General features: G+C 39.1%; 2 protein-coding genes across 4 annotated transcripts in view; one reads left to right on the top strand and one right to left on the bottom strand.

Moving 5' to 3' along the window:
- The window catches only part of ITPR2 (inositol 1,4,5-trisphosphate receptor type 2), a 998050-nt gene that overhangs the window by 387578 nt on the left and 598282 nt on the right, over positions 1-12190 (top strand). The gene's annotated exons all lie outside the window — the stretch shown is intronic.
- RASSF8 (Ras association domain family member 8) overlaps positions 1-12190 on the bottom strand; it is an 89936-nt gene that overhangs the window by 15291 nt on the left and 62455 nt on the right. For all 3 annotated transcript variants that reach the window (XM_069862903.1, XM_069862886.1, XM_069862895.1), the window contains exon 4: positions 7845-8040. In XM_069862903.1, coding sequence (XP_069719004.1) covers positions 7845-7947 — 103 coding nt within the window. In that variant the 5' untranslated portion in view covers positions 7948-8040. The remainder of the gene's footprint in view (positions 1-7844; positions 8041-12190) is intronic.

The following is a 12190-nucleotide window of genomic DNA, read 5'->3' as shown; positions in this document are numbered from 1 at the left end:
CTTAATACATTAATTTTACACCTACAACTCCTTAAAACGCACAAACTTATAACAGGTTCTATTAATACAGGAACATCTTCAAAACTATCTTTTAAAATAAAAGTGAGAAAGAGACAAAAAAAAGGAAATGTATGCACTCCAGAATGCTGATGTTCCAATAGCCTGCAACTAACTGTCACAAATGGTTTGAACCTGGTTCAAATACCACTGGCTACCACTTCATCAATGAGACATTAAAAGAGCTAAAACCGGCCAGCATCCTTGATCGGCTGGTGTTCTGCTGGGGAGCCAAACAGCAAGCTCTGGATCCAAGTGCCTATGTCATTTGCCTTATCTTGGGATTAATGTAATTTGGTAATTCAAACACAGATTCATTACACAATGAACACTGATTAAACTAATGAAATATAGAAACAAGGTAATTGAACATTTTTAAGACTCTCAAGTGGTGGACTTAAAAATTACACTTCATGAAGGTAGTAGGATCCATATAAGTATTATTCATTTTAAGCTCCTCTATATGCTTTAATATTTGCAGCTGACACAGCAGACATGAGTGACTATTTCTGCTGCCACAACTTCAAAGGAAAGTAGCAGTAGCCATGTTTCTCATGCAACACTTTTGGTAGGACTGTAATCTGAGAAGTCATCAATATTGTTTTTCAGGACAGTTCATCCCCTTTACTATCCCCCAAAAGTGCATCATTCAACATACTACACATTTCAGGAACAAATGGTTTTTTTTCTATGCAGGTAGCATGATCCACCACGTGAAAACATATCTGTGCTTTATCTTTCTGGATAGCCTACAAAAGTTTATTTCAAGCACCAAGATCCAGCTTTTCATCAAGTGTCTCCCATGCTTCACAGGCAGGACCTGCAGCAGTGAGTCAGTGCAAGGAGATGAGTCATTGTCCTGGTCTCACTACTTCTGGGAAGGGTGGCTAGATGAGCCATCTTAAACCTTTACTTCCCTGAGAAGGGGGCTAGTGTGGGCAAGAGCAGGTCTCTGTCACTAGAGGTCATGTGGTCTTGCTCCTCATTTCTTCTCCCTCCTCCAGATCCACAGGATGCACTCAGTGCCAGGGGAGTTGCCTGTCACCCAGGTCCCACTTTGGCCAAGGATCTCATTGCCTCTGCTGCTGCATAGCAGCTATGCCAAACTGGCACTCTGAACAGGGTCAGAAAAAAGAAAATGCAACTTCTGTCTTACAAGCAAGGTTTAAGACAACTAACCTAAAAGGGAAACTGCACAGGTCTTGCTCTTGAGCTAAATGTGAATTAGCACACCAAACTCACAACAGTGCACAGTGGGAAGACACATACAGTCACCTGTGTGCACACAGTATTCCACAGAGGTAAAGTCAGGTATGCTAATGCGTTCTCAAGGCAAACCCAGGCTGCCCAGAGCTCTGGGGGCACTGACAAATGCACCCTCTCTCCCCAGCCTGGATACAGCTTTCTGATCCACTTGGTTTCTCAGAGACAGCCTACAGTTCCACGCGACTGGATGGCATCTTCCTTAACAAAGCAACATAAAGAAAAAAACAATTGCACATGGCACAAATCTTGTAAGAACTCTTAATATGTGGAATGCGTGGGAGCAAACGGTCTGTCTTACCAAAGGGGTGACAGCATTGATTCCTGCATCTAAAAGCACTGATAGCAAAGTAATTGATGGCAATTTTAATAAATCTGAACTGAATACCTTTAAAATGTGAAGCTGACATTTCATTATGTGATACTTAAGTTAACATCCATAGCAATTTAAAAAAACACCATTCTAGCTTCCCAAGAACTCATTAAAAAACCAACAAAAGATTAAGACTAAAAAAGTCTTTAAAATAGAGGTTAGACCTTGCCTTACTCAGATTTCTTAACTCATGCCATATTTTGCACACATGTGTATGCACGCCGTCAAAAATGATGAAAGTCAGAGTAGGAGTCCAGTCCTAGGAAAATACGCATACACAAAGGGACACAGGCTCAAGCAGAATGACAGTGAGGGCAGTTTGCTGAGTTCACTGGCCACAGCTGTGCTTGCAATGCGATTATGCATCTTTATCAGAACTGAAGTCTTTATCTGTTACTAATACCCTTTCGCTTGAAAAAAGCGTATACAAGAGTTCATGACCATCAGACAAAACAAACCATTTAGTCGTCATTTTATCCTTTCAATTGCCTTTTCCCTAAGCACCCTGAGGTACCCTGCTTATTTTAGACCCATTTCCTAAATAGGTAAAACAATGTGGAGGAGCAGTTTGGCTGAGGTCAAACAGCAAAACACCGTAAAGCAGATAAAGCAGCCCAGGTCTCGGCTGCACATGCTACCACTATGCTAGACATACCACATCATTAAAGGTGGCAACAAAACACCCCCCCCAACCACCATGCCTTTCAGCAAAGTTACTGTTACTAGATTTCTAAGCCATAAAGTTGATATGATCAAATCATGGAATCACCACAGCACGTGGCCTTCTTGTACTCACATCCCTCTTAACTGTTGCTATTTAAAACAGCATGGAATGGATTCTTACCAGTAAAACTACCTGATTAATTCAATGCTTAAAAACTTTAGTTTGTACACAACAAACATTGCTCTCTTTTCCTAATCGTCTTCAGATTCACTGCTGTGATTCAGTTCAGTCACAGACCCTCTTTTCTCTCTCCAAGCTTCTGACAGATAGCTCTGGCACTTGCTTTAGCAGAAATTATTTCGAAGAAGGGACAAACATAAGAAGAGACAACAATGAAGTGGCGTGATTTTTCCAGATACAACTCTGGCTGAGCCTTTACAACGCTGAAACATATGTTTGAAACGGCATGAATGAATCTGTGCTTTTTTCCATAAATGCACACCATTTGTCTTTGAGGAAAAATACTCAACTGCAATAAAAAAAAAAAGACAGCTGCATTTGTTTAATTTTAAAAAGAAACAGCTGTATTTCTTGTTCAGTGAAGCATTTCTCATATTCTCCTGATATTATGCTACAGCCAGAAAATAAAAATCCACAGCATTATCGAATTATTGTAATGGCAGATCCATTTTAATTACTTGCCATAGAAAATTATGGAGAAAACAAAAGTGCACCTTGATAAGAAATCCAAGCTTCACTTCTGTAGGCTAAAATATTCTCTTTCTAGTAAATAAACAGATAATTCTGAGTGCAGAAGACTCTACACTCCAGAGAGAGAAGATATCACAACAAATGCTCACAGAAGCTGGAAATGACAGAAGAATGCTTCTGAAGAAACAGGGCAAGTGTATTTGTGATCATGCTATTCACCACTATATTCCTTGGGAAACTGGCACGATTTTCACAAAATGCACAGAAATGTTAGTGTAAGCAGAAAATCAGGCAGAATTTGCCGTCAAACATACATTTGACAATGGATGGATGTGGTAAAATCTAGCTTATCTCCCGTGGCAAAAATACTTTTGAAAACACTACTCACAGTTCTCTGTTTAAACTGTGCGCTATGGTGTATTTTCATATTTTGGTAAGAGCTCAGTTTCTCATCATTAAACAATCATTTCTCTTACTTGTACTAAGGTCAAATCTGCCTCTTTGTAATTTGCAAGCACAGAATAACAGAAGGGTTTGAGTAGGAAGTGACCTTAAAGATGATCCAGTTCCACCCCCCATCAGGGGCAGGGTCACCTTTCACTGGATCACCTTGCTCAAAGCCTCATCCAACCTGGCCTTGAACACCTCCAGTGATGGAGCACCCATGATTTCTCTGGGCAACCTGTGCCAGTGCCTCACCACCCTCACAGTAAACAATTTCTTCCTCATTTCCAATCTAAATCTCTAATTTTCAGCTTAAAGACATTCCTCGTCTTCCTATCCCTGCATTCCCTGATAAAGAGCCCCTCTCCAGCTTTCCTGTAGACTCCTTTAAGTACTGGAAGGCTGCTTTCTTCAAGCAGAAGTCTTTCTTCAAGCAACCTGAGATAAAAAAGAAAAAAAAAAAAAAAAGAAAAAAACCCCAGCCCTGGATAAAACTCCTAAAAGGTGATAGTCAAGTGTTCTTCAGGTCCTAAGCGTGTATTCTGAGAAGGGCAACAAAGCTAGTGCAGGGGCCGGAGAACAAGTCTTGGGAGGAGCAGGTGAGGGAACTGGGGTTATTCAGCCTGGAGAAGGGGCAGCTGAGGGGAGACCTTATAACTCTCCACAACTGCCTGAAAGGAGGTTGTAGAGAGGTGGGTGTTGGTCTCTTCTCCCAGGCGATAGGACAAGAGGGAATGGCCTCAAGTTGTGCCAGGGGAGGTTCAGAGTGAACATAAGGAAAAACTTCTTCAGAGAAAGGATTATCAAGCATTGGAACAGTTTGCCCAGGAAGGTGGTAGTCACCATCACGGATAGATGAAGTGCTTAGGGATATGACTTAGTAATGGACAGGTACAGTTGGACTTGATATCAAAGGTCTTTTCCAGCCTAGGGATTCTATGAGGTGATTTTACTTTCTGGAAAGTTGTAACTGGATAGTTTATGTCTATCTTGAACAGAGTTCCAGCGACCTGGCCCCAGCTATGGCATTTCTAACTCCTTCCAATTTAGAAAAATCAATCATAGTAGCTGAAATTATATCCAATTGATATTAATCTCTCACAGTCATTAAAATATATACAAGTGTTTTTAAAATAAGCTCTGCTTATTTCCTTCTGAAAAGGAAATTAAGGATTTCTACAGAAAATTGGAGTAAGGCAATTTCTCTTCCTCAATGATCAATAGACAGGCAACAGGGGAAGCAGACTATAAGGCAAGAACAGATAAACAATTGTTATCAGTCCAGTCTATAGCCTCAAAGGAAGAGAAACAAATAGGCTCTTCCTCTGAAAGAGTGATAGTGGCAGATACCAATTTATAAGGAACAGGACCAGGCAAGTTAAGTAAAATAACTCCTCTACTGCCAAAGGTTTAGGCTACACTTCACGCATGGAACAGAATCTCCTACAAAGGGGCACAGCCCAGCATGACCTGCTCTTTTTATTTGGCTAAAAAAGCCCTTTGCATCCCAGGGGAATAAAAAAAAAAAAAAAAGAAAATAAAGAAGGAAGGAAAAGAATACTTTTGTATCCTGAAGAAATTTATTACTGAATTTCCATTACATGAGGGGAGAACTGGAAAGTAGATGGAAACCTTTTTGTTGCTGCTATCTCAGCAGGAGATCGGGAGACAACAGACCTGCATTTGATCAAGTGACAGGGAAGGAAATTTCTTGAAATACAAGGAATTCCATTTAAACAAAGAAAATAACTTTTATTGTGAGGGTGACTAAACACTGAAACAAGTTGTGGAGTCTCCATTCCTGGCCATACTCAAAACCTGGCTGCACATGATTCCCAGCAACTCTCTCTAGCTGTCCCAGCTTTGAGAAGCTGGAAAAGATGACCATGCTTTCCAAAGACAACCCATTCTATAATACTTTTTAATTGCCTATTTATGAAATATTTTCTATGCTTTGTCTATGTCTAGAGTAGAAAAAGTTTCACAAGAAGCTTCTGGAACTATGGATGTCTTAATACAAATATCTTTGGCTTGTGCTTTCTTCAGTGGATATGGCTGTAAAATAAGTTAAATTTGCAGATATTCCAGACGCTGCGCTTCAACACAAATATACCTATTGCAGTTCATATTCCAGGCCTGGTGAAATATGTGGGTGGGAGTTTTTTAAATTAAGGACCTAGCAATAAACTATAAGGCATGATAACACAAAAGGAGCATCTCAAGCTTTGCAGACAGACCAGCAGACAGACAAAATAATACTGAGTTCTGCTAAGCTATGCAACTGCTGAGGCAGCCAGACTGCAAAGTGGAAAATAAGATCAGAGCCAACCAAGGAGGAAGCCAACTACGGCTGGCTACTTTCCGCCACCAAATGTTAGGTGAGAGCTAGAGGGAAGGCTAGACTTTAATAGATTCAGTCAGCTTCAAGGGACAAATATTCCCGGTAGGCTGGTACCTATAGCCAAATCAAAAGAGCGGACATATGGTTGCTCTTCTGATGAATGGCCTGACAGGAAGGTTGGGAAAGCCCGATCTGCCGAAGACACGCAAGTGTAATTTATATGCTGTTTTTCATATTGTTCTAGCAGTCCCAGAGAGAAACTGGAGTGCAATTACTTTAGGTGTTTTCTAGAGAAGGTATCTGCCTCGGAAAGAAGTTTCCAAAAGATTATGTTAATTTGGCTCTGGGCGTAACCAAAATTTATCTCTGCATGGAACCAGAGTTGAATGCCCCAGATGAACTGGAAACACATTACAGAAAAGGATGTCTGCTGAGTTGACAAAAACTGTGCGGGCTTCCAAGGCTGATGGAGTCTTTTCAGAGTTCAGGCTAATAACCAAGGATACTGAAGGAAAAAGAAAAAAGAAATAAAAAGAAATCACACTGGACAACATTAAATTGTCTAGAACTGAGAGTCTGACATTTTTTGTATTGGAGGAGAAGGCAAAGGAAATAGGATGAGAGATACTGAAAACAAAGCAAAGAACAGAAGTCTATTACAACCAGGTAATTTTTTTTCCTTAATACGTAACACTTCTTAATCATCCCTAGGAAATAATCATGCTAGCATAATTGTGTCTAAAAAAAAAACAACCTGTAGATAGAAAATCAGATATAGAAGCAAGCAATTAATAAATCAATTAGCATTAAATGAAAGCAGCAAGTAACCCAAGCAGTGAAAGCACACTCAACAGTTAACCACTGAATACAAGATTTTAGAGACATACCAACTTTCTACAATTTTTAAATGAAACTTAGAAATGTATTTAATGAATATACACATACTAGTGTTGAGTTCAATCCCCTTAAGAGTAAAAAAATAGAAAAAATAAAGTGCCAGTCTTCTACTCTATCAGATGAAAGTATACTGAAGTGATGTTCAAAAGTACACATTTAAATAAACAAACATCACAGAAATTCAGAGAAATTGACATCATGCTTTCAGGTAGAACACCTCATTGGCATTCGTGACCATAAGTTGTTTTTTATTAGAAAATTCTTCTGCAATTGAGTCAGACTGCTAATACAATCTTGCAGAATTGTTGGAACACTGACAAATTCAAAAGCTAGTACTTGCATTATTAATTTAATTTTAGAGAAGACGAAGGTGTTTTTAATGCCTAAATTTAAAAAGTATGCGAAGTCCACTATAACATTTTAATGAAGAATAAGATTAATCTTAGGATGCTCTCAGACACTGAGAAAGATCTGATGAGACTGAAGGCATTTTCTTTCTTATAGCAGTGCCTGAAAGATTTTATTTTTTTTTTCCCCCCACTAAGCTGGTCAGCAAATACCTAACACCAAGCAGACTTCAAGTTACCCTTTCATTAGTAGTGTTATGTGGAATGCAGGAGTAAGAGGAGAACTTGAAGGATCTGTGGCATTGATCCATAGTATTCCTTATATTACTAGGGATACTTACAATGTGTACAAGTCTCAACGAATGAACATCACAAGCTTGTGAAAGCCAACCAATTATTTTGCACTACTTTTCTATTTCTTTGGTACTTAAAATATTGACAGTTTAGCACCTTCTTTAGTCACGGCTGTATTTACAAAGACAAATGGCAGCATATTACTATTTAGAGAATAAATCTGTACTGAAAGAAAGTTTACATATTTTAGACTGATTGTTTCTTTTTAACCTCTCTCAGACAGGGTATAAAAAAAATATCAAAGGCTGCAAGTTTGCACTGCAAAGTTATCCCACTGTGCCTTATATGTTCATGCTCCATTGATGTTCAGTGCAACCCAGCCTTCCCTGAGTTTAGCTTCATAGAAAAACCTTCACCCCAGTTTCCCCACGCCCAGCTAACAGAGTTACTTACCAATAGCCTGAGCAAGGGCTATTACAACTTCCTGGCATGTTGTGACTTCGGTGACCCCACACACAATTCTCTGGACTCCATCCACCCATACTTTGAGCTCCATGGTTCACCAGATCATCCAAGAGCCATGAATGCAAATCACTCAAGTCATACTTGCAGCTACACCAGAGATAATGCAGCAGACTCCTCTCAGCAGCTAGAAGAGAGAAAAATCCAGGTGTTTATAGCAAGGCATTGCCAATTAAAAAAGTTAACGAATACACCTTAACATCTATTGAGTAGAAGAGGCAACACAGCATCCTTTCATAAAAATAATGGGAATCAAATATCCCTTGCTTTAGCTAACTCTAACCATTCTGTAGATATCCCAGAATTTTCGTTACAGTTTATCTCCTAAAATACTGTAAGTTATTACAAAAACCCCATACCAAACAAAACCACCAAAAGACATTACAATAAACAAACAACTCTGGAGTAAGCTCACTACAGTTTCCAGTAACTGGTGCTTCTCTTCCTTTCTTTGCCCCCTGGCAAAACAAGGGTCAATTATTTTTAATTACAGCCATCCACAAGTGCCCATCCTTGCTCTCCATAGAGAAACAGCTGAAGGTTCCTTATCCCACCAAACCTGTGCATTCAGTACCAACACTGGAAAACCCAGAAAGGAAAACAAGGAGGCAGATTGTGCCTTTCTTTGTCTAAAAGAAGGAGATGCATCAGGGAAATGGTTGTAGAAGCAGTTTAACCTCTGCCAACAATGTGCTGGTCATCTAAGGAAACAGGCTTCGGCTAAAGTGTAATCCTAGTTTTTTTCCATAGGCACAGTGATGATACTAAACCAAACAGCAAGCCGCACCATCTAGTCCAGCCACTTCTTGCTTTTCAGCACGGTTCTCCTGCCTTCACTGAAATAACGCTGAAGTCATAACAGCTAATATGGTGTACTAGCTCCCAATTTCATTTTAAAAAACAAGATCCCCAAAGTTTGTAAATGGATAAAAAGTGTTCAAGGGGGTATTTTTAGTGAAACAAAAATATTCCCACGAGTTCAAAAATCTCTTTCTGTATTCAAATGCCAGAAAAACTTGGAAGCACAGAAATAAAGTTAGAAACCTAGGGAACCTAGGGACCTAGGTCTGGATTTAGCAATCAGCCTCTTGCCCTCTGCTGTCTTACTACCAACAGTCAAATTGCTCAAGGTTTATCCAGTGCTAACTTCCAGATTAACGATCTGAACTCTACTGGTGTGCTATGGGCTCAGCTTTTCCATGAGCTGCTTCTCGTTCTACATAAACAGAAACACTGACATCACGGCTCAGAGAAGTTAATTTATACCTGGAACCGCTGAGATATTTAAAAATTTCAAAGTAAAAATTCCAAGAACTGTTGCCTTACAAATACAAAACCTCCTCCCAAAACCAAACTAAATCCCAAACCACCAATAACGATTGTCGTACTTTAAAAACTAAAAAAAAAACCCAAAAACCAAAACAAACCCACAACAAAACAAATAAAAAAAAAAAACTAGTGAGAAAGATGGGTTGTTTAAGCAGAGAAAGGAAAAATAACCTATGAGAATACAATAAAGTAAGCTCGTGCTCTCAGGTAATCCAATATGGACAAAGTGATAAAACTAAAGACAATATTGTTGAAGAATTACCAGAGAAACAAATAATGCAGGAACAGAGGAAGAGAAATCTGATAGGTATTTAGAGAAGATTACTAGGGACAAGCAGGGTGTGATTACACAAGAAACCTGGAATCTGATGATGCTGATGGATTTAACAGAACCACAAGCATATGCAGAAATGGTGCAGGCAAAACTAAGCAAACAGTACAGTTCATGTTTACAGTCGAATCCAAGCTGCTATCTCCTGGTGAACTGAACATCTTTCTGTATCAAAAAGATGTACTAGTGCAGCCCTCCAGCTAGAGCAGAAAGATTATTTCCCTTCTACCAACAAATACTTCGTTCTGCAGCTGACAAGTATTGATGCATGATCGAGAAGAGACAGTCTCCCCTGCGAGACTGTGGCAGCCAGGAGCAGCAGAGCTCCAAACATGCCAAGCACAAGTCCAAATGTATAAGCAAAGCCAGATTTCAAATATGCTTGTACAAATAATCAACAAAACAGTGATAGCTTTAAAGATACTGATGTACACAGAAATAGTCTTTTGAGACATGAGTAAGACCTGAAAACCCAGACATCAAAGAATTTAAGTAAATTTTTCCCACATAAAGTGACACATGTCAAAGAAAACTGCTGTCCACATAGGTAATAAAAGCACACAAATACAGAAACACTTCAGTCAGGTAACACCATGTTAGTACCAAAAAACTACGCAGAAGAAAATATTTTACTAGCCTGTAATATAACAGCAACTAAGAAAACACCTAACAGGCCCCATCAGTGACCTCTATTGTTTATTCCTGGACCAGATGTCTTTACAAATAAAGAGACTTCACATTCCAAGCTAAGGTGTAAGGAACTTTATTAATTAACTTAATATCTTGCTGAGAGTTGAACAGTTCAGACTTACTGGCACAAAACGAGCCTTGTTTCCATGTGACAACACACGTCAGCAAAGCATCCGACAGCTCCAATTGTTTCTCTGTCTGACAACATCCAAAGCATTATCTCAATTTAGCAAGCCAGCAAGTGCATTTTTTCCCCTAGCCAGCACACCATGTACAGCCTTGCTTTCAACACAGATCAGCTTCAGTCATATGTTTTCTTAACGTCTACCTTTAAAACAACTAGAGAGACATCACTTAATAACGAAATATTTGCTAACACTTCCAATTTTGAAAACAACATTCACCAAAGCAGCAAATGATCCAAACAGACTCTTTGAAACAGTCTGAGCTCAGGGAAAATATTCCCATTCATTTTCTTACAGGGCAAATACTTTTAATAGCCAAAACAGTGATAGTGAAACAATAAAAGCTGCCTGTGGTGTGCGTTTCCAATATGCAGGGCTGAATTAAAGGACTGCATGCCCTGTAAGTGTTAATGGGATTCTTTCAGAGACTTGTCACTAAAAACATAACACACAGAGACATCAGAAATGTAGGATCTATTTGTTGAAATCACTGTGTCTAATTATAGTTTCTAAGTAAAGCTACTTTATAGCAAGTAAAAAAAAGAAAATTCAGGATTGGTTTGGTTTCTAGGACTGTGAAGAAATTTCTCTAAATTCTCTTTTTATCCTAATTGGCTGATGATATTCCTTATCCTTTCAGACATTTGTTCAGTTTTTAAGTGTGAAATAAACTCCAGCATATATACGCACACAGATGTGGTACTATTTACCTACCCCTTCACAGCTAATTTACAAACTACAAAAAGGCTGCAGTTTCACAGGCACAACTGACAAAATGCAAAGGGTTCTTCTTGTATTTAAAGAAATATTCCAAGTAGACATTTCCAAAACCTATCTATCCCTGACATAAGCGTTAAGCTACGAGAAATTCTAAGAGCTAGAACCAAGACATCAATTTAACCTTGTTTCTAAGCCTTATAAGCTTCATATCATCTGAAAGCAGTGTGCACCTCAAGTCATGGTGAAAATCCTGCTGCAGCTGAACTGCAGAATTCTGACCACCCACTTTGGTAACTTTGTTCCTCCGATCAATAATAAGCATTTTCTTTATTATACTTAATTGAGGAAACTTTCACTCATAATTAACTGTAACCAAAAATCATCCAGAACTTCACATTTTCCTTTTATTTCCCCATTCTACACACTATGGCCAACTTGTGCTCCTTGCCCTTCCCTATTATGATGCCAGATACAGCTCTGGACAAAGACACAGCTTGTTCTACTCCAGGTTGGAAGCTGTTAAAAAGTATAACTAGTTACTGCAAGCAAAATTTGACTGAAAAAGAAAAACCACCCCAAGCAAGTACAAGTAAACCAGTTCGCTTACTCAGAAAAAGCTTATAAACCATTCAGAAGAGTGTGACAGTACCCTCCATGAACAGAGAGGCATTTGGCAGACCCTCCCTACCATAAGAATTCTGGTATAGAGCAAAACAACATTTTCCAGAGGAGGATCACTGCAAATACAGAACTGGCTACTGGAAGTGGAACTAGTGCTTACCAAAAAGTTTCCTCTCTTGGACTGATGAAGAAGAAATATCCTACAAGATACAGTGTTTCCCACAAATAAACGGGCAAAAATCTTTCAAGTCAAATTATCAAGCACAAATCTTCTGCATGCAGAACATCGTTAGAAAGGCACAGGTTGTGGCTTTGAAGTCAGCTTATGACTTTTTCTGAAGGGTTTATACAGAGGTAGCATCCATCTTTTTTCAGTGGGACTAAGTGATTTCCTCTTGCGG

The sequence above is a fragment of the Phaenicophaeus curvirostris genome, chromosome 1 (assembly GCF_032191515.1).
Source record: "Phaenicophaeus curvirostris isolate KB17595 chromosome 1, BPBGC_Pcur_1.0, whole genome shotgun sequence".
Lineage (NCBI taxonomy): Eukaryota > Metazoa > Chordata > Aves > Cuculiformes > Cuculidae > Phaenicophaeus > Phaenicophaeus curvirostris.
This window is presented reverse-complemented; position numbering and strand designations above follow the sequence as displayed.